General features: G+C 45.5%; 1 protein-coding gene across 7 annotated transcripts in view; it reads right to left on the minus strand.

Annotated features, from left to right (window-relative positions):
• Nucleotides 1-1,101: 1,101 nt before the first annotated feature.
• Dag1 (dystroglycan 1) overlaps nt 1,102-20,737 on the minus strand; it is a 65,806-nt gene continuing 46,170 nt past the window's right edge. For 6 of the 7 annotated variants that reach the window (XM_057767329.1, XM_057767325.1, XM_057767324.1 and 3 more), the window contains 2 exons: nt 19,732-20,129; nt 1,102-5,903 (listed from right to left, as the gene is read on the minus strand). In XM_057767329.1, the coding sequence (XP_057623312.1) occupies nt 3,501-5,903; nt 19,732-20,010 (2,682 nt within the window). In that variant the 5' untranslated portion in view covers nt 20,011-20,129 and the 3' untranslated portion in view covers nt 1,102-3,500. Of the gene's footprint in view, nt 5,904-19,731; nt 20,130-20,537; nt 20,603-20,737 lie in introns of those variants that run through there. The other variant, XM_057767327.1, reaches the window with a different exon arrangement.

Below are 20,737 nucleotides of genomic sequence, written 5' to 3' on the forward strand. Positions count from 1 at the left end.
GGGGAGCAGACATCTACAGGCTCAACAGCTATTCACACCTTCCTGCAAAGGAGGCAGGGACAGCAGGCACATCTATCTGCAGCCTGCAGCTCCTCTTCTTTCTGCTCGAGTTAAGACATTAAGCTGAGCTTTCTGAGGGTCAGCTTAACTGAGCAACTGTAGGGTAATTTCCTGAGTTCTTGCTGCCAGGCCTAGAAGACTGAGGGAAGTCTTTGAAGACATGTTGGGACAGTCTTAACTGAAGACAGGGTATTTGGACAAAGCTTACAAAGTAGCTGGCTCATCCTCTAAGCACTGCCTCCCAATACTGGGTTACAGGTGTGCCCTGCCATGCCTGGCTTGAGACAAGACCTCTGTGCCCAGACTGGCTCTACCTGGGCACTTTCAACAGGCTATACATTTAGGTCCTAATTCTGACCATGGTTGAACCATCAGGGAAAGTGTGTGCAAATCTGACGGTGAGCTGGTAGAGATAAGCCAGGAGAGGCACCAGTTTTTCTGTAACCAATGGCCCTCTAGCAACAACCGCTGTATCTCCAATTCCCACATGTCAGCACTGTCCCAGGAAAACACACCCACCCTCTCCTGGGTCCTGAGTATGCTCAGTCTACACAAACAGCCTGTCTATATCTGGACATGCACTTAGGGTTAACTACCCTGGCTAATTACCAGCCAACCCCAGGCCCTACAGGTAGCTTGGGGTAGAAGCTGGAGTGGAGCTTGTCAGCATACCTCCAACCCAATCTTCAGGGGTTAGCCTGAATAAGACCAGCCCAGAGCTGCCCCTTCTGAGGCAGGAACCCTCCCCTCCCGATCCTCTTCCCCTCCACCCAGTCTCACCCTACCCTTGGAAATGAAGAAACAGGATCAAGATTAGCCTTAACTGGCTCAAAGGCAGGAGGGGTGCTAACAGGAGCTCACACAGTAGCAAAGTTCCTGGAGCGCAAACCCAGCCTTTCCATGGTACAGAAACGCTAGAGCTTCTGTGAAGGCGGCTGGACTGACAGTCATTCTTCTTTGACATACAATTCCCTCCTACCATTCATTCCCAGGAACCTTAAGAGACCAGGTAAACAGACAGTCAGAGGCAACACATTGTAATAAAGACACTGCTTTTATTTAGTTTGATATGTTTCTATACAGAATGCAGAAAACACATCTTAAAATCATATAGAAGGAAATAAAAACACATCAGTGGTTGGTGAACACTTGAATGTGAGATTGGCTCTCCGTCTCAGAGTCCAATGGCCATCACCAGCTCAGGGCTCAAGGAGGAGGCTGCCCGCAAAGGCATTGTTGCTGTTGTTATTCTGTTCACTGCCCCATTGCCTCCAGTTGCTATGACGACAGGCCACTCTGGGCCAGCCTCCTCTCTACATGGCAATGCCCAATGGTGGGGTTGCTAAGAGCAACAGAGTATCTGGAAGGCTTTCCAAAGCCTTTACCTGGAATACTGGGATTTACTTATTTATTATTTATTTTTGATGAGGTCACCAGAAATAATTTCATCAGGCTAGATTCCTGCTCCTGACTCTAGGAAATCAGGCAAACTCCAGCTTGGACCAGAGCTTGGAGGCATAAGGCCCATTCACCAGCCATCCATGAAGCATTCATCTGCAGACTCCCCCATGGGGCACTGCTCACTGTAAAGAACCCTGCTGGGAGCTGAGCAGGAAGGGCAGGCTCTGTGGAGAACGCAGGAGGAACCACCCTTTGGAAACAGCACATCCCTCCTACCAGCCTTCCCCTCCTGAGACAGCATACCCTCTGCTAAACAGTCGATATGGCTTAGAAATTACTGCTCCGTGTGCAAAGGGAGCCTGGATCCACCCACCCACCTTTGATCAGGGAAGGGATACATTATTGCAAAAGGCATTCCTCCCTAAAAGGTACCCGAAATAACTCAGACATCAAGAAAAGGCATGCTCAAAATGGTTTCTTCCAAAGGAGGAGAATCAAAGCAGAGTGGGTGCCCCTGAGTCATGGGACAGAGATGCAGACGGATGGACGGTGTTCTGCTAAAAAAAGGCAAAGGAAGCCTCTGTGTAGTCCAGAATTTAACCCATTAGGAAAAGAAAGGGGGAGTCAAAATGAGCAGAGCCATCAGTCCATGGAGTCAACACTAGGAGCTTGTACAAACTGCTGTTAAGCATCACCAGTTTTTAATCTTTTTTTAATAAAACAATTTGAGACTGTATAAAAACTTTAGTAAAAAATTAGCTTTGAGAGCCCACAGACTTCTACTATGAACTATTGCTGGCACTCCTCCCCAGCCGCAGACCTTTTCCAGTTGTTCAGGCCCAAGGCCCAGGACTGGAGCGCCAGAGAAGAGGGGATGGGTGCATGGGGTGGAACTGTGGACTGTTGGGACAAAGTGGCCAAGGTCAAGTGAGGAAAGAGCATCACATGACATAAAAATATTGCATCTTCACCAAAATGTCCCCCACTGAGTGTTTCAAAGACCATGATATTCCTTTTAAGAGGGAAGAAAAAAGAAAAACAAAACAAAAACCCACAGAGTAGAGAAAAGAAAAGTTGATGTGGTCGAGTCCTTCGACCTTCCCAGGTGCCCCTACGAGCAACTGGCCCACCCTGGAGCACCTAGGTTGGGGGCCACAGCCACCAATGCCTCTTGGAGTCCCTTTTCCACAGAAATGATGACCCCCCTCAGTGGTAGGCCACTAGCGTGCATGGGGTAGAGGTCAGGATGTCCATGGCCCGAGAGGCCCCTCCAGCTTCCAGCCCCTGGCAGCAGCGGGAGAGCAAACCCAGCACCAGGGCCCTGGCACCAGAGCCAGGACCAGGAGGCCCTCAGTCAGGCTCTGGGGTGTCAGAGCAACCAAGTTGACATAGTGTGAAAAAATAGGATTCCTTTGATAAAAAATACTGTCCCTTGGTCTTCTCTAAGTTTGAAACACCCTGGGAGCTTATTTTTAGCAAAGCAATTCCCCATACCCACCCAAAAATTATACGTACAAGTTTAGGTAAACAGCAGATTAAATGTAAAAACTTAACCTTAACTTCTGAAAGTCCTTTGAATTTAATCTTTAGCTACTGTTTTCCATGTTACATCCTGCAGCTAGACACACGTGAATAGAAAAAACAGTACAGTTAGTGTTAAAGGCAAAATGCAGAGAGCTGGGGGCCACCCAGCACTGCCTGTGAGTTCATTCACGGTTCCTCGCTCCCTCCTTCTACCTCTACTCAAACAGTGCTTTCAGAGCCAGCCATCAAAAACGCAGCGAAGAATTTTCTATGAACAAACAAAAAGCTGTTAGGCAAAAAATAAAAATAAAAAAGTCCCCAAAGTCTCTCCAGCAGCTTTGGGGTTTGGGAGGACCAGAGAGGGCGGGTTTGTCCAGGCCCTGTGTGTCAGTGTGTGCTAGGTCAGGTGTTGGCTACCGGTGGGCAATGATCTGTGGGCCACCGGTCTCTACAAACAACACCAAGTTGTCTCCAGGCCCCTGCCCTACCCCTGCCTCCACCCAGGCGCTTGTGGGTTAAGGGGGGACATACGGAGGGGGTGATCGGTATGGGGTCATGTTCTTGGGACGGGAACCCTTGCCCTCCATGGGAGCCGTGAAGGGTGGGGGCGGCTGGTAGGGAGGTGCATTAGGATCCTCATCCCGCAGAGGTGTGTACTCTCCCACAGTGTCCTGGTTCAGAGGAGTGGTCTCGGGCACACTCTGGTTGGGGTACTCAGGAGGTGGAAGGGGAGCCTTCTCTTCCTGCAAGATGAGTGGCATGCTGGAAGAGGGCGGGGGCTTGGAGTCATCAAGCTCATCGGCAAAGATGATAGGCACCCCCTTCTTAATAAAGGTGGCCTGGTCCTCAAGGGTCAGCTTGCCCTTCCGCTTCTTGCGATAGCAGATCATAGCAATGATTCCGGCAATGAGCAGGATGGCTGCAACCACAACAGCTGGAATGACTGTATGCAGGTAAACATCATCCTCACTGCTCTTCTCAGGGTCCCTGTCTGGAGTCTCTGTGGCTGGTGCCGCTGAGGTTCCAGGAGAGGGTGGTGCCACAGGGATAAATTGTAGGTGCCGACAACTGCCAGACCCTGTCACAGCAATACTCACAGCCTTAAAGTCAGGCTCCAGAGCATTGGAGAAGGCAGGCCGAGGTTTCCCGTTTTCATCAGCAATCCTGCGGCTCAGCCCTATGATCTGCTCCTTGGGGCAGGGCTCCAGGGGCAATGTGTTGTTGGTCCATTCCACCACAATAGAGCCACGGGTGATGTTCTGAAGGGTGACAGTGCTGCAGTTTCGGTCCCCAAAGGCAAAAGCTAGCTTCTTTACCAAAGCAATTTTCTTGTGGATGTCATTCACTACTGGTGCTGGGTCACCGGCAAACTTGGCCTTGAACCGTGCAGGAGCCTTGTCCCCTTGTGGACGCTTGTGAACATGGATCTCGAAGGCGTCCACAGCAGAAAGACCCCCTTTGTCTGTGGCATGCATGAAATACTCATGTTTTCCCACATGGCTGCTATCAGGTAGGCCATACATGAGCTGGCTGTTGCTGTTGAACTGAACCCAGGACTTCTCGCCTACCAGTTGCTGCTCTCGCAGCTTCAGGGTCAGCTTAAGCTTGTCAGTAGTGGTATCCTCATTGTCGTAGAAGGTATCTGATGGAATTTTCACCTCAAAGTAGGTACCCACCCAGGCATCTACCCTGTCAATGTGGTTCTTGAGTTCTGGTCGCTGGTTAGGTTCTCCACCACGGGGCACTCCACTGGTGGTGGTGCGGATACGAGTTGGCGGGGAAGCTGTCTCCAATCTGGTGATGGGTGCTTTGGTGGTAACTCGGGGTACTGGTCGGGGTGTACGTGGTTTTTTGGTTGGCCTTCGAGTCGTGGCAGTTGAGGAATCAGTTGAAGGCGTTACTGGTTTTGGCGTGGATACTCGTGGCTTCTTGGTGGTGGTTGCTGGAGGAGTAACAACTGCTGTAGGCTCTACATAGCCAGGAATGGTCAGTGTTGGCCGAATCTGGCCAGGAACTGTGGTGCCAGCTTCTGATACCCGAGTAGGCTGGATAGGGCCCAGGGTTGGAGTCTGAATAATGGCACCTCGAGTCCGAATGGTGACTGTGGGCTTCCCAGGAACGGGGTCCCTAACAGGAGGAGCCATGGTCTCTGTCGGAGGTGCAATGGCTGGAGATGTGGGGGTAGGCACTATCCTGGACGGTGGCTCCTGGATGGCCGTGGTTGGGGGTCCAATGGCGGTAACAGGTGTAGGTGTAGCATGGATCTGCCTCCGGATTCGTTTGGGGAGAGTTGGCTTTTTATTGGCAATGTGCCAACCCACCACAGGATAACCAAGTTGGGCAGACATAGCACCCTCCCTAGCAGGGGTTTCTACACCACGAATGTCAGGCACACTATTCTGGTTCAAGGAGCAGCCTAGCTTCCAGGAGAGCAGAGCCCCATTCTCTACTACTTTCTTTGCATTTCCTGGGCCAGCCATGAAGGCTGACATGTCAAATAGTCTATTATTCACTACAGGTACCAACTTCATGTTGTGAAGTTCTACTTCTGAGAAGCTCTGCATTCTGTTCAGGAGATCAATCCTTTGCTTTGGGGTCATCTTGGTAAGGTCAGCATCCAGTATCACTGTAAGGACAGTCACTGGCTCATCGGCAGCACAGGCAGAGGACACTACTTCACCAGGGTCTGATGAGGCTGCCCGTATAGACTGTGGTTCATTGTGGTCTTCAGGGTAGACCTCGATAGAGAACACACTGGAAGTCTGGGGGACATGGCTCCCATTGGCTCCCAGCCGTGCAGCACTCACTGAGATGTAATGTACACCTTTATCGGTATCAAGGGGGAGGCCTTCCAAGGTGTGACTGTGTGGGTCCCAATGTAGCCAAGACGGTAAAGCCTCCTTCCCTGCTGCAGACACCTAAAAGAAACAAGTGTGAGCTATAAATGCTATCATTGTTGCATGACCTAAAATGATCACATCACTATAGTAAACCACTGGCCTAATCTGAGTTATGTGACAGGCGGAAGGAATAATTTACAATTCCTGATGGGAAATCCAACTCATCATCTCCAAAGGAGAGTAATAATGTCCTGTTACATGGCACAGAATACTGGGACTATCAGATGGGCTATGCACTGGGGACACATTCATACACACAGGTTAGGATGCCATGGACCTTAACGACGTATAGACTTTGACTGGGAATGACTGGGAATAGGGCACAGCTCTAATTCCAGAACTCAGGACCGCTGAAGTAGGAGGAATGAGCTGACGGTCAGTCTGGGGTACAGTTTGAGACCCTATATCTAAAAACAAACAAGGCTAGAGAGGTGATGGCTCAGCAGTTAGGATAACAGAGGACTGGGGTTTTGTTCCTAGCACCCACATTGAGCATCTATAACTGTAACTTCTCTACAAACAGCTGTGAGCTCTAGCTCCCTCTGGCCTCCCCTAGCAGCTACACCACATGTGATGCAATGAACTCATGCAAGCAAACATACAGATACATGAATAAAACCAGTGAAAACATGTAATTTAAAAAATAAAGATTGTGGCGCACGCCTTTAATCCCAGCACTTGGGAGGCAGAGGCAGGTGAATCTCTGTGAGTTCAAGACCATTCTGGTCTACAAGAGCTAGTTCCAGTACAGGCTCCAAAGCCACAGAGAAACCCTGTCTCGAAAAACGAAAGAAAGAAAGAAAGAAAGAAAGAAAGAAAGAAAGAAAGAAAGAAAGAAAGAAAGAAAGAAAGAAAGAAAGAAAGAAAGAAAGAAAGAAAGAAAGATTGATTGTGGTGGACATTCGTGAAAGTGATATACCCTACTACCAACTTGCTTGCTCTTACCTGTACTCCAGGTTGGACCATCTTATTCCTCCTGAAACACCCTTTCCAATCCCTCCACTACTCTTCAGACACACGTTTCTGCTCAGGTCACATGCCTAGCTTAGAGTACCTTACCTACACACAACCGCAGTGCACGTAATGCTGGAGATAAGGAAAGTCGACACTCTAGCATGACTTATTTTACAATCATCACTTAATGCACTAGGATGGGGAACACATTTTTTATAAAATAGTGTAACATGGTAGTTTGAATGTAATTGGCCCCCATAATCTCATAGGGAGTGGTACTATTAGGAGGTGTGGCTTTGTTGGAGTGGATGTGGCCTTGCTGAAGGAAGTGTGTCACTCTAGGGGGTGGGCTTTGAGGTTTCCTATGCTCAGGATACCAGCCAGTGTCTCAGTTGACTTCCTGCTGCCTGCAAGATGTACCATTTCAGCATTTCGTCTGCCTTATGCTGCCATGTTCCCCACCATGATGGTAAGGGACCGAGCCTCTGAAACTGTAAGTGAGCCACCCCAATTAAATGTCTTACTTCACAACAGCTGTCACGGTCATGGTGTCTCTTCACAGCAATAAAAATCCTAAGACACAATGATTGCCTCAATTAACCCCACTTCTCAAGAAGAACTGAGGACTAAAATCAACTATTCTAGAACATGGTCTGCGAAAGCAATCTCAAAGAATCTCTGGTCTTAGGAATGCTCTCAGTTTATAGCCTAGACTGCTCCTAGTCCTGGGCTTCATCTCCAGTACGGAATAAACTGGGTATGCGGATACATACTGAGTCTGATTTAACGTAAAGAATATGAAACCCAGAAGGGGGGGTCCTCTCAAGTCTCTAAAGTAGAGGTTCAGAGTGAGTCCAGTATGAAAAGAAACACACAGCAGAAGAGAACTAAGGAGCTCAATGCCCCCAAAGAATCGTTCAAACTTCTTTCAGAGTGCAAGTCCCTCTCCATAGTGACATAAATGGAAATATTCAGAGCACCCAAAGGAATTTCAACAGAGAACGTCTATCAGCTGACAAGAGAGAAATTAACACTTGCTTCTTGCCTAGGCCCCATCTTCGGCTCCACTCAGTTTTGTGAAACACATACCCCTGCCTCTGATGTAAGAAAGGTCACTCATTCTTTGCTCTGACTCAAGGTCCTGCCCCAAGTCCAGAGTCACAATGGCCCACAGAGGGCACATCTTTACCACTCAGGGACTGTTCCTAATTTAAGGCCACAACTTCTTTTTTTTTTTTCTTCTTCTTCTTTTCTGTCTTTTCAAGATAGGGTTTCTCTGTAGCTTTGGTGCCTGTCCTAGAACTCGCTCTGTAGACCAGGCTGGCCTTGAACTCACAGAGATCCATCTACCTGTGCCTCCCAAGTGCTAGGATTAATGGTTTGTGCCACCATTGCCCGGTGGTCATAGCTTCTTAACCCAGACCTATGGAAAAGGAGTTAAAGCCATGCCCCCTGGGCACCCCATTAGTTGCCTAGGTCTTCTTCCTGCCAAAAACCCAGGAACCTGAATGTGTTCACACATAAGCTTTATAACCAGGACACATTACACCAGAGATTTTTTTTAAAAACTTAATTTCTACCCTTCAAACTGGCTCAAACAGACTTGTTTCATTCAACAAAACATCTAAGAAGTCAACTGATATTATGAGAGACAGCACTAGTGGGGATGATCTCCATAAACATGACTGCTTTCTAATCCCTGAAAAACACTACATATATTTCCCTAAACTCATCTAGTTATTTCTTTTTTTAAAATTTAAAAAAATTTTTTAAAATTTCTTCTGACATTCTGACCTGACTGTTGTCTCCCCTCCCTCCCTTTTTCCCCTCTACGTCTTCTCTCCCCCAAATCCACTGTTTCTCCATTTACCTTCAGAAATAGCAGTCCTCCCCAGGGATATCAACTGAGGTGTTTTGCCTACATATAAGCCTTGAGCCATCTGTAGGCAGTGCCTGCTGAGGCCAGAAAAGGGTGTTGGATCCCTTGGAACTGGAGTTACAGGTGGCTGTTAGCCAGCATGTGGGTGCTGGGAATCAAACCCAAGCTCCAACAATAAATATGTTAAGTGCTTTAAATGAAGTCTAAGCCTAAATTTTTTTTCAGTTCATTATGTTATCTAAGATAGTAGTTATATAAGCACCAAAAAAGCAAAGGTTGGACAGTCTTTCTTTGTAAAATAAACTAATCAGTTAAAAGGTAAAAATCAGGAGCTAGAGCAATGGCTCAGTGGTTGAGAGCACTGGCTGCTCTTCCTGAGGACCCAGGTTCAATTTTTATCCCACATGGTAGCTTTTAACCATTTGCAACTTCAGTTCTAAGGACTCAACACCTTTTTCTGGCTTCCATGGGTACTAGGTACAATCACAGTACACAGACAAACATGTAGGCGTAGGCATAGTACCCATACACATAAAAATAAGTATCTTTTTAATTAAAGTAAGTGACGCAAAGATTTAAGGCTGAAATGGTGTGTTCATAGAACCATAAGATAGTTTACAGTGATTGTTGGGAATAGGGGAGCTTAAGAGAGAGAGAGAGTAGGTGAACTGAATGCGGACAAGGCATTCTAGCCACTTGAGAGTGTTTCCTAACCCCACTCCATCCCAATGCCCACTACTGAAACAGCTGCTCACTTAGAGCACAGCAAAGACAGGAAAGACAGGGAAAACAGAAAGCGGGGTAACAAAAGGCCTGGAACAACTCTGGCTGATGCCAGCTAAGGACAAGCCACTTGCAGGCACTGTCCTGGGTAATGGGTGTTCCTTAGACAGGAAGGGAGAGCACATCTTCATGCTAGAAAGTCCAAGCAGCACTTTGAATGGCAACAATTTATTTTAACCTAAGGGCCAAAAACACCTGATGTCTATAGGAACTTGGTTAAGTCACAGGTAAGCTGGCAACTTTGCATTTTCATTGCCACTTAGGGAAAGGTCCAATATGTTTGAAGGGCTAACATTGTCCACAGCCCCCAGAGTCTACTAGTGCAACGCCATCCTGAGGACATTTGTCCTGGGGTCTGGCTTACCATAAAGGTGCTTAAGGATGAAACATCCTCTAGGGATGGCTGGACGGACAGACAGACAGACAGACAGATAGGTGACCTGGTGATTAAGAGCATTTGCTGTTCTTCCAAAAGGACCTGGGTTCAGTTCCTAGCACCTACATCAGATGGCTCACAGTGCATGCAACTCCAGTTCTTTGCAATCTGATGACCTTTTCTGACCTCTCTAAGTACCATCTCACACTCACTCACACAACACACATAGACCTAGAAAGATCTATTCTACCCTATCAAAGCAAGAGCCACTTATCTATAAAGCAATTCCTGTCAAGGTGAGGCATCATCCAACCTGAATCTGTAATATGTAAGATGAGGGAAAGGATTCTACCCTAGCGTAATTATAGAACCAGATCCATGCGGGGCTCTACCAGTGCTGGCTTCCCACCTGCTCCTATGGACTGTGAGGAGACCCAGCAAACAAGCACCAAACCAAGGCCCCACTTCCCAGGCCTCCTTCCCAGTTGGCTTTGGACCCAGTGTAGTGAGTGAGGCCTTGATCCTTATTCACACTTGAAAGTATTTAAAGGGTGCAGAAACACTGCAGGCAAGGGAAAGCCAGGGAATCAGAGGCAGCCAGACAGAGACTCTTCAGACTCTCCAGCCGGCCAAGACTCATTTGTCAGAGCAAGTGATGTTAAGAGTGGGGAGGGAAGCTTGCTCTAGGTGAGAACCCAAGACTAACATTCACCTTTTAAAACTGGTATCCTAGCCAGGTGTCATGGTGCACACCTCTCTATGAGTTCAAGGCGGCCAGCCTGGTCTACAAAGCTTGTTCTAGGCTAGCCAACACTACCTAGTAAGACACTGTCTCAAAAACAAAACAAAACAACTAAAGACAAACACGCAAACTGGTGTCCTCCACAGGACTTGAAGGACCTGAGCTAGAACTGAGCCCTTCCTACAGACTAGCTCACACAGTAGCCAAAGGTGCTGTGCAAGTTGTCAAGGGAAAAAAACAATTAAGTCCCACCTAGCTGTAACCCACAAAAATAACCAGCATGGCAAGAGCTATCCAAAGGAACAGTAGTAGAACTTGGGGGTTACTAACAGCCATCAAATTGGACTTAAGGCCCTCTCAATAGAAGGAAACCTAGCCAACTGCCCATGGGGTAAAATCATGAAGCCTAGATGAGAACCCATTACTGCCATCTTCCTAAACAGGTGCAGTTCCCAAGTGCATTCTAAATATCTAGCCTCATGCCCACAGATGGGTTCTCATTTCTTATTACAGAAAACTTCTTTCTGCAGCAGTCAGAGACCATGGCAGAGACCCACAACTGGTCAGAATGCAGAGAACACTGACAATAGGGCCAGTCCCCAACTGAAACATCTATAGCCACAACCCCTATACCTAAGGCGCAGGTAATGTCGTGGAGGAAGGGTAGGAAAGAGTCTAAAAAGAAGAGGACTGTGATACCTGCTGCCAAATGGTGTCTATATACAACAGGGAGCTACACACATAAAATCTGAATAATATGGTTACCTAAACAAGACCTTCACAATGGCAACATTAGCTAATATTCCAACAGAGAAATCACAAGGCCCCAACTCTAGATGAAGAGCTATAAGCAATGGCTGCTAAGAGGGGAAAATCAGTTTTCTCCAGGAACAAACCCTGACAGTTTATCCAATACCCAGTGGCAGCACTAAACACGTGTATGAACTTCACTAAATGAATTCAGCAGATTGCATTTATATATACATGTATGTATATTATAATAATAATTAAGGAAGTCATGAATTTGAGGAGTGGGAGTATATATAAGGGGTTGGAAGGGGAAAGCTTGGGTGAATAATGTAAATACAGTACTTTATAAAATTTTCAAATAAATAAATGAATAAATAAACATTTATACATGAAATTTTGGCTATCTGTAGAGTTCCGGGTTTACTCAGAATGGTACTAGGGGATGTAGTTCAGGGACAAAGAATTTACCTAGTAAACATGAGACCATGAGTTCTATCCCCAGCACCACAGGAAATAAAACTCTGGACTAGCTGTGCAATAAGACTAAATAAAGGCCACCACGCCACAAGAGGCAGGAATCAGAGCTATGTTAAGTGTTCCACAGCAGCAATAATGTTTTTGGGGGTGACAAGCTGGTTCCCGCCACGGAATTCTTTGAATTTCCAGTCACTTGGCCCTCCACGACAAACATCGACGCTGTCCTGGAACTGTGAAAGCAAGGCCTGCTGCTCTTGCCGCGGCCATCTTGGAAAGGGTTCTCGGCAGGTGGTGGGCGCATCTGCAGATGGCAGGAAGTACAGAAGGAAGCCCAATTTCTCTAGGCTACAGTCCACCTTAAAGTACATAAAGCTTTTTTGTTTGTTTTTTAAAGATTTGTTTATTTATTTATTATGTATACAGTGTTCTGTCTGCTTGTGTGCCTACAGGCCAGAAGAGGGCACCAGATCGCATTACAGGTGGTTGTGAGCCACCATGTGGTTGCTGGGAACTGAACTCAGGACCTCTAGAACAGCAGCAGTGCTCTTAACCTCTGAGCCATCTCAGCTCCCTACATAAAGCTTTTCAGTTCAGCAACAGTTGGATACCACATATTTTAGATGAAAGTAGAGCCCAGCATGGATGAAAACCAGAAAGTTACCCCAAAACAGGGACAATTAAGGGCCTAGGGAGATGACTCAGCAATTAAGAGCACTAGCTGCTATTCCAGAGGACTAGTATTCAATTTCCAGCATGCAAGCAGAGGCTCACAACCATCTTTATAATTCCTCTTCTACAGGATCCAACACACCCTCTTCTGGCCTACACAGGGACTTCAAATACTTGGTGCACAGATATACAAGCATGAAAATCTCCCACATATGTGCAAAACAAGGAAGAAAAAAAAGAGAAGAGATTCAAAACCACAAAACATAGATAGCCCCACAGAGTTTCAAATACTACCAGGAATGTCCACAAGGAGTTACCGTAATTAGGGAAATGAGTTTCAAAAAAATTTCTTTTATATTTGCTTATTTTGGTTTTTCAATATAGTGTTTCTCTATGTAGCTTTGGCTATCTTGAAACTTGGTCTGTGGACTGAGCTGGCCTAAACTCGGAAATCCATCCGGTCTCTACCTCCTGAGTGCTGGGACTAAAAGGCATGAACCACCACCACCCAGCTAGATTTACCATTTTACTTTATGTGTTTGAGTAGTTTGCCTGTGTGTTTGCATGTGCACCACATGCATGTGGTGTCTCAGGAGGTCAGAAGAGGGTATTGGATTCTCTGCAGTTATAGATGGTTGTGAATCACCATGTAAGTGCTGGGAACTAAACCAGATTCTCTGCCAAGGTAGCAAATGCTTTTAACTGCTGAGCCATCTCTTTACCCCCAGAAATGCCAGATTTAATATTCTGATCCTTAGCCAGGCGTGGTGGTGCATGTCTTTAATCCCAGCACTCAGGAGGTAGAGCAAGGCGGATCTCTGTGAGTTTGAGGCCAGCCTGGTCTGCATAGTGAGCTCCAGGACAGCCAGGGCTGTTACGCTCAGAAACATTTTCTGTGTATGTGTTGGGGGAGGTGGAGGTGATCCCCTTTAGTCTACACTGTAAGATTCTTTATCTATGCCTCCTTACACATAAAACAGAACTCAGAAGACTGAGGATTTGAGGACAGATGGACAAGAGGATGGAGCAGAGAAGTATCAATACGCACTAAATGTCAAGAAACATAACCAAAGACTCTTACTCTCAACCTATACCCTTCAAGACATGGAGAAAGAGCAATTGAGTAGGAGTGTCCATTACTTATTCTTCAGCAAAAAGGTTTTATTCACAGTCTGAGCAAGCCAGTCAAATATAGCAAAAAGGACAAAAACTGAAGAATTAGCCTCTTGCTAGGGCTTAATTAATTTTAATGAGCTTCTGAACCCAAAAAACGCATGAGTGCTATCATTCAGGGCAAACCATACAGGAGCAGCAGGGAGGCAGACCCAGACATGAACTGGCATTTTCACTGCTGGTAGTAGTTTGCAAAGAGTCTTGCAAAAAAATCTTGGTGTCAATTCTTTCATATTAACGAACCTTGGGGTGGCTCCTTTGGGTCTTAAGGTAGCATCTTCCAACAGTATTTCTGTATACATCAAGCCCTGGGGTATAATCTGGGCATTTCCGTGTTTCCCTTACAGACATGCCACGTGGGTTTTTTTTTTTCCTGGTCTCTATCAAAGCCTATACCACCACCTGCTCAAGCAAGGTCCCTACAATCTTTCCTAAGACCTGGTAATCATTGGTCCTTACCTTCAGTTCCCTCCCCTTAATCAAGCCACTGAGCCAAGTCAACCTGCAAGGAGTCAGAGAAAACTCCCTGAACCACTCCCAAATGAGGTAGTCATAACCTTTTGTTTTCTTTGCTCAGGGAGATAGAAAATAATGCCTCTGATGGAGTCTGAGCCTTGGGGACATCTCACATTCAGAACTGACCTGTCTGTACCATGAACTATAATAATAACCCAAATTTATCCTGTGGCCTTCTGCAAATGAAAAACATGGAAGGCAGAGCTATATACATACATAGGTCTAGCTTGAGGCCAGAGGATCAGACAACAGAAGTGATAAACCACGATGGAAGAAGAGGCATGAAGCTGTTCCTCTGCCAAGTAAAGCAGAACCCCAACTGCCAGAGGATAATCACTCATCCCACTTCTAGATACATGACTGTTAAAACTATAGTTGTTTTCTCCACAGAGACCAGGACCACAACATCACACTTCTAGCCCAGCCAGTACCCTCTCACTTGAGGTATAAAATTTTTATCTGATGTTAATTATTCTTCCCTAAAAATTATTTAGAGTTGGAAAGATGGTTCAGTGGTTAAGAGTACAGGTGGTTCACAACTGCCTGTAACTCTAGTTTCAGGGAAGTTTAGGTCTTCTTCTGGCCTCTGCAGGTATGTTCACGTGTGAGGCAAACACATTTACTCAAGCATGAACATATACATATCAACAGACCTTTAAAAAAAATTAATTAGCTGGACAGTGATGGCACAGGTCTTTAATCCCAGCATTCAGGAGGCAGAGACAGTTGGATCTCTGTGAGTTCAAGGCCAGCCTAGTCTACAGGGCTAGTTCCAGGACAGGCTCCAAAACTACACAGAAACCTTGTCTCCAAAAACAAAAACAAACAAAAATATCATCTACCCAAAAGAGCTACTAAACATAGTTTCAGCCACTCAAAATTTCCCACAATCAGCCCTTCTACCCTAAGCCCTGATGTCTATTTTTACTTCATCATTTTATCTTTCAGTTCTAGCTCTTGTCATTTAGAAAAAAATAATAAAACAGAAGCCAGTATTCTCAGTAAGAATTTGAGTTGATAAGTCTGGACAAATACCATTTTGACAGCCCACTCCCAAGGATGCTTTTCTTTGCCAACCCACATTCCCGGTATGCCATGCTCACAAGGGGTCCATTCAGAACCAGGGAACACCCACTCGAGGCAGGAAGAAACTGCAGTTCATCTCACGTGCCACAAAGCTCTCAAGCATGTCCCCCCCAAAAGCTCCTTTCATGAACCCCTCTTCCTGGCCAAAAAAAAAAAAAAAAAGAGTGTCCATTGTTCTCAGGGGAACAATGAGGTAGCCAATGCCAGCAGCTGAGAGCACAATCTCGGCAAGGGCTGCTCCCAGCCTGCAGACATCTTGGGTTGAGGAAAAATTCACACTGTCTGCAAGGAGCCTGAAGGAAAGTGGGAATGAAAAGCCGCCCTCACAGGCTGTACCAACAGGAGATAGCTGAAGGGCTCTACAGGGGCAGCCGCATCGTTCAAGTGACACCAAGGTATTTCTTACCTACTACCCTTTCCAGACAGGGCCCACTCTGCAGCTGAAGCTGACCTCAAACTCAAACTCTTCCTTCACATTATAGGGATTATAGGCATGCTCCCCACCACATGGCACTGACTCCTTCTCAATTAACCTAAAGAGGAGGTACTAAGCCTGAGTTGTTGCCGGATAGGCAGGATTACCCACATAGCAGCTGGAGACTCTCTCTGATGCGCTCCGACTATGCCCACAGCATGGCCTGGAATGGCTCAGACCCAACATTTGTGCCACTGTACAGAGGCTTTGAGAATTCAAACCAGGTTTGAAGTGGACAAGGTATAGACAACGTCTCGCTCTGTAGCCCAGGCTGGCCTTAAACCAGTCTCAGCCTCCTAAAGTGCTGTGATCATAGGCAAGTACTATGCCTGGTGACCAGGACAGACGTCTAAGAAGAAAGTAATAGTATTTGTGGGAAACTGCTTCCACCACGGAGAAAGAGGCTCTAGTAGTTCAGAAGACATTCAAATTGAATCTGAAAGAAGTGACAGCACTGGGCTGGAGAGATGGCTCAGAGGTTAAGAGCATTGTCTGCTCTTCCAAAGGTCCTGAGTTCAATTCCCAGCAACCACATGGTGGCTCACAACCATCTGTAATGGGGTCTGGTGCCCTCTTCTGGCCTGTAGGCACACAAGCAGACAGAACACTGTATACATAATAAATAAATAAATAAATAAATAAATAAATAAATAAATAAATATTTAAAAAAAAAAAAAAAGAAGTGACAGCACTAAAAAAGATGGAAGGAAAGTAGACGAGGCTAGGGTAAGACACAAAGAGGCAAAGGGGAAAGAAAGGAAACCTCAAAACAGATCACAGGGGTCTCATCCTAAATACTTATCAGTAATAGGGGGTGGTTTTGAGCAGATTCAAAATGATAAAATGTCTCTAGCTTTAGTATGAAAACAACTGAGAGGATCAAGATAAAGAACCTTGAGAAGTAATGAGCAAATGATGGCTTGGATAAAGTAGGTACTATTGTCAGAAACTATTTGAAGGTTATCCTAAACAAGCATCCTGGCAATAAGATCTAAAATACTACTGTTGTTGTTTGTTTGAGACAGAGTCTCAGGTATTCAAGCTGGCCTCATATTTACTATGTTAACCGAGGATGAGGATGACCTTGAACTCTTAATCTCCCTGCCTCCACCTCCCATGGACTGGGATTACAAACATGAGCCAACATACTTGGTCTAAAGTGCTTCTTATGTCAGGCATGGTGATGCACTAATTTAATCGGAAGAGAGACGCAAACAGGTCTCTGTTGAGGTTGAGGTTAGCCTGGTCTACATAGCAAGACCTGTTTCAAAACAAGGAAAGAAAAACAACCTTATAGGCAACAATATTATCAGATAGCCACTAAGTTACATCCACAATGAGTATTAAAAATCATGGGAGAGCAGGTATTGGTGGTGCAAGCCTTTAATCCCAGCACTCAGGAGGCAGAGGCAGGCAGATCTCTGTGAGTTCAAGGCCATACTGGTCTACAGAGCAAGTTCTCAAACAGGATCCAGAGCTACACAGAGAAATCTTATCTCTAAAACCCACTTAAAAAAAAAAAAAAAAAGGAAGGAAGGAACGGAAAGAGAGGGGGAAAGAGAGAGGGAGAAAGACAAAAGGACACTTATTCTCTTACAAGAGAACACAAGTTGAGCACCCAGCACCCATGTTGAATGGCTCACAACCACTTCTAACTCCAGTTCTTACAGACACAACATCCTCTTTCTAGCCTCCTCCTGCACCCACACCCTTGGCATTCACTCACACAGACACATATGTAAAAATAAATAAATCTTGGGTCTATCTAAAATATGTTTATACGTAGTATGTCAATCTCTAATAAAAGGAGAAAATGGCAGAAACCACAAAAAAGTTTTCTTTCTCTTCCACATACTTTGCAAGCCTATGTAACTCTTAAAAATTTGTTTTTAGATTTACTTTATTTCATGTGTATGAGAATTTTGCTAGCATGTATGTCTGTGTACCACATGCATACCTTGTGCTCTAAGAGGTCAGAACAGGGATCTGAAACTGAAGTTACAGAAGGCAGTTGCGAGCCACCATGTAGGTGCTAAGAATAAGAATTTAACCTGGGTCCTCTATAAAAACAAGTGCTCCTAACTGCTGAGCCGTCTCTCAGTCCTTGCATTATTATAATCAGAAAAGAAATTCCTTTAACATAGACCTTCCAGTCAGGCTGGTGGTACACACTTGTAATCCCACCATTCAGTAGGCAGAGGCAGGAGGATCATAGTTCAGAAGCCAGTGAGACTGTGTTGGGAATATTATTTTAAGGTGTATCACTTTTGTTTATGTTGCATTTGTTTAATTCTGTGAAGCTATGTTACTGTGCCTGACTAAAACACGTAATTGTCTAATAAAGAGGTGAACAGCCAATAGTGAGGCAGGAGAGAGAAGTGGAGAGGGCTGTCAGGCAGGATAAATAGGAGGAGAAATCTGGGAGAAAGGAGGATGACTTCAGGGGCCAGCCACCCAGCTACACAACCAGACATGGAGTATGAAAGAAAAGGTATACAAGAATTAAAAAAAGATAAAAGCCCCAAGGCCAAAGACAGATGGGATAATTTAAGAAAAGCTGGCAAGAAACAAGCCAAGCTAAGGCAGGGCATTCATAACTAAGAATAAGCATCCGTGTGTGATTTATTTGGTATCTGGGTGGTGGGTCCCTCAAAAAGAGCCAAAAGAGTAAGAGCAAAAACAACCAACAACAAGACTATCTCCAAGTAAGTAAATACTTTTTCAAGCTTGTTTTACAGGTGAGGCAGTCACAGCTCCAAGAATAAAGTCAAGCCTTACCTTCCCAAATCCTCCACCTATACAGCCCTGGTTCTTAAGAGTGGGCTGAATTTTCAAGCTATTGTTTAACGCTAAGGAATCAAAAACAGAGTCTCATGTATGCTAGGCAAATGTTCTATCACTGAACTACACACCCCCACCCTTCATCTGTTTTCCCATAGGCTCACCAGCTAATAAGTTGTCTGTTCTCTACAGATAAATATGCTCAGATCAAATTCTGTTTTCCCAGTAAAAGCTCTTTATGCCCCTGGTGAATAAGCTTGTTACATGTCTCTGCCATACACTACAAATATCTAGCTCACTTCAAGATACTTCTGGTCAAAATTAATCCATGTAAAACATTCTAATAACCATTGGAATAAAGCCAACCAATGCAGGGTTTATTCAGGTCATACCAAAACCTAAGCAAGCAAAAACTGCCACTCCTTGCCTAACAGATTAGTATCTGGCTTGCTGGGGTACAAAGAGTTCTATAGAATTCATGTGCTACATGAGCTACAGCCTTCAGAAGTACAGAAGAGTCCAGAGGGAAAAGAGAGCTCAAAGAGGGTAAAGGAGTCAGGGGCCACCCAGATGAAAGGGAAAGAAAAAAACAGATTTACCTCTCCATGGTAAGACTGGCATGGAACAGTCAACCTAGAAACCTGGGTCTGTGTATCAGAAGGACACTCCTGAATTTGTAAAAGTTTCAACCAAGAGCCTCCATGACAGGGCTGCTGGGCTGGGGTGGAGAGTAGTTAAGCGCACTTGTGCTTCTTCCAGATCATCTGATCCAAGTTCAGTTACTAGCATGCACGTGGCAGCTTATAACCATCTCTAACTCCAGTTCCAGGGAACCCAACATCCTCTTCTGATTTCAGTGGGCACACATGACACATACATGGTGCACATACATATATGTAGACAAAACATACACATAAAATTTTTAAAAAGAAAAATGTACTTCTGGGCAGGTTTCCAAGCTTACTCATTAAGAGTAATAGTTCCAGGCGAGAATGGTGGCCACTGAATCTGACAGCTGCTTCTAACATCTGAAGAACCAGGCACATATGTGGTAGTCATATATACATGTGAGCATTCAGGTCAGCCTCATCTCAATAAATAAGATACAACAAAAAAGGAAAAACATCAAAACTAAAATGGAAGACAGGAACCCTTCCTCGTTCTTGTTTTTACATGTAGTCTCACCTTGATGACCTCTCCACTGGAGGCTATTAAATCTGTGGGGATGCTCACTCGAAATGAGCGCCCAACAACAGCCGTGCCATCAGGAATGCCAACCACAGTGGGGACAGTCTCATGGAAGCCTGAAAGCACTGAGTGCATCGATGCCTCAAGCTGGTTCTTCCAGTCCCTCACGGCCTCTGAGGGTTCACTGGGCCAGTGGGACTGAGCCATAGCCACAGAGAGTAGGAGAAGAAAAGTCCTTCCCCAGATGGGGTGCAGTAGCCAGATGCCCACAGACATCCTCGTCCCAAGCTAGTGTTTGCTCAGGCCAACAGTCGCTAAGGAAGGAAGGAAGCGATGTGGTCCCAGGCTGGGTCCTCACCCCCTGCACACCTGCTCCATCCTAGAGCGCCCACAGCCTGAAAAAAAAAAAGAAGAAGAAGAGCAGGTTCAGTCATCAGCAATGCTGCTCCTGTCAAGACTGCACACTTCCCAAGTGTTCTGCCAAGAAGTTCTACCTGAAGGACAAGTCTCTTATTACTGTGCTCCTCAACAACATGCAGCTGCTTTACACTGGAAATGATTGGTTTCTTAAGTGTAAACTAACCCTTATTTTGAAATTTTGTATAAAAACAAGATGTAAAACACCTCACTACTAATTTAAACGGATTGTACATAATGAAACCACAGCATGCTAAATCCCAAGAACTAACACAGGACTTGTTTATCAAGTGGCTGTGGTCTTTCTTGCCCTCTGTTTCTAGCAGAGTCATACTAAAAATCTGTTTTCCTCTCGCCCTATAGGCTTCAGGGAGTTTAAGACTTACTTCCTCTGAGCTAGCAGTCACACAGATGATGCCTCATGGGACCTGTGGATGCTCTTAGGTAATCACAGACATGAGCAATTTCCCACTAAAGACAAAGAGCAAAACCTGCTGTTAACACCATGCTAGGGGGTGGTCTATGCGTGCTTCTGTGTGCGCATGTGTGTGTGGCACTTTTTAACCTAGGTAATACAAACAAAGTA

This window comes from Chionomys nivalis, chromosome 4, assembly GCF_950005125.1.
Source record: "Chionomys nivalis chromosome 4, mChiNiv1.1, whole genome shotgun sequence".
Classification (NCBI taxonomy): domain Eukaryota; kingdom Metazoa; phylum Chordata; class Mammalia; order Rodentia; family Cricetidae; genus Chionomys; species Chionomys nivalis.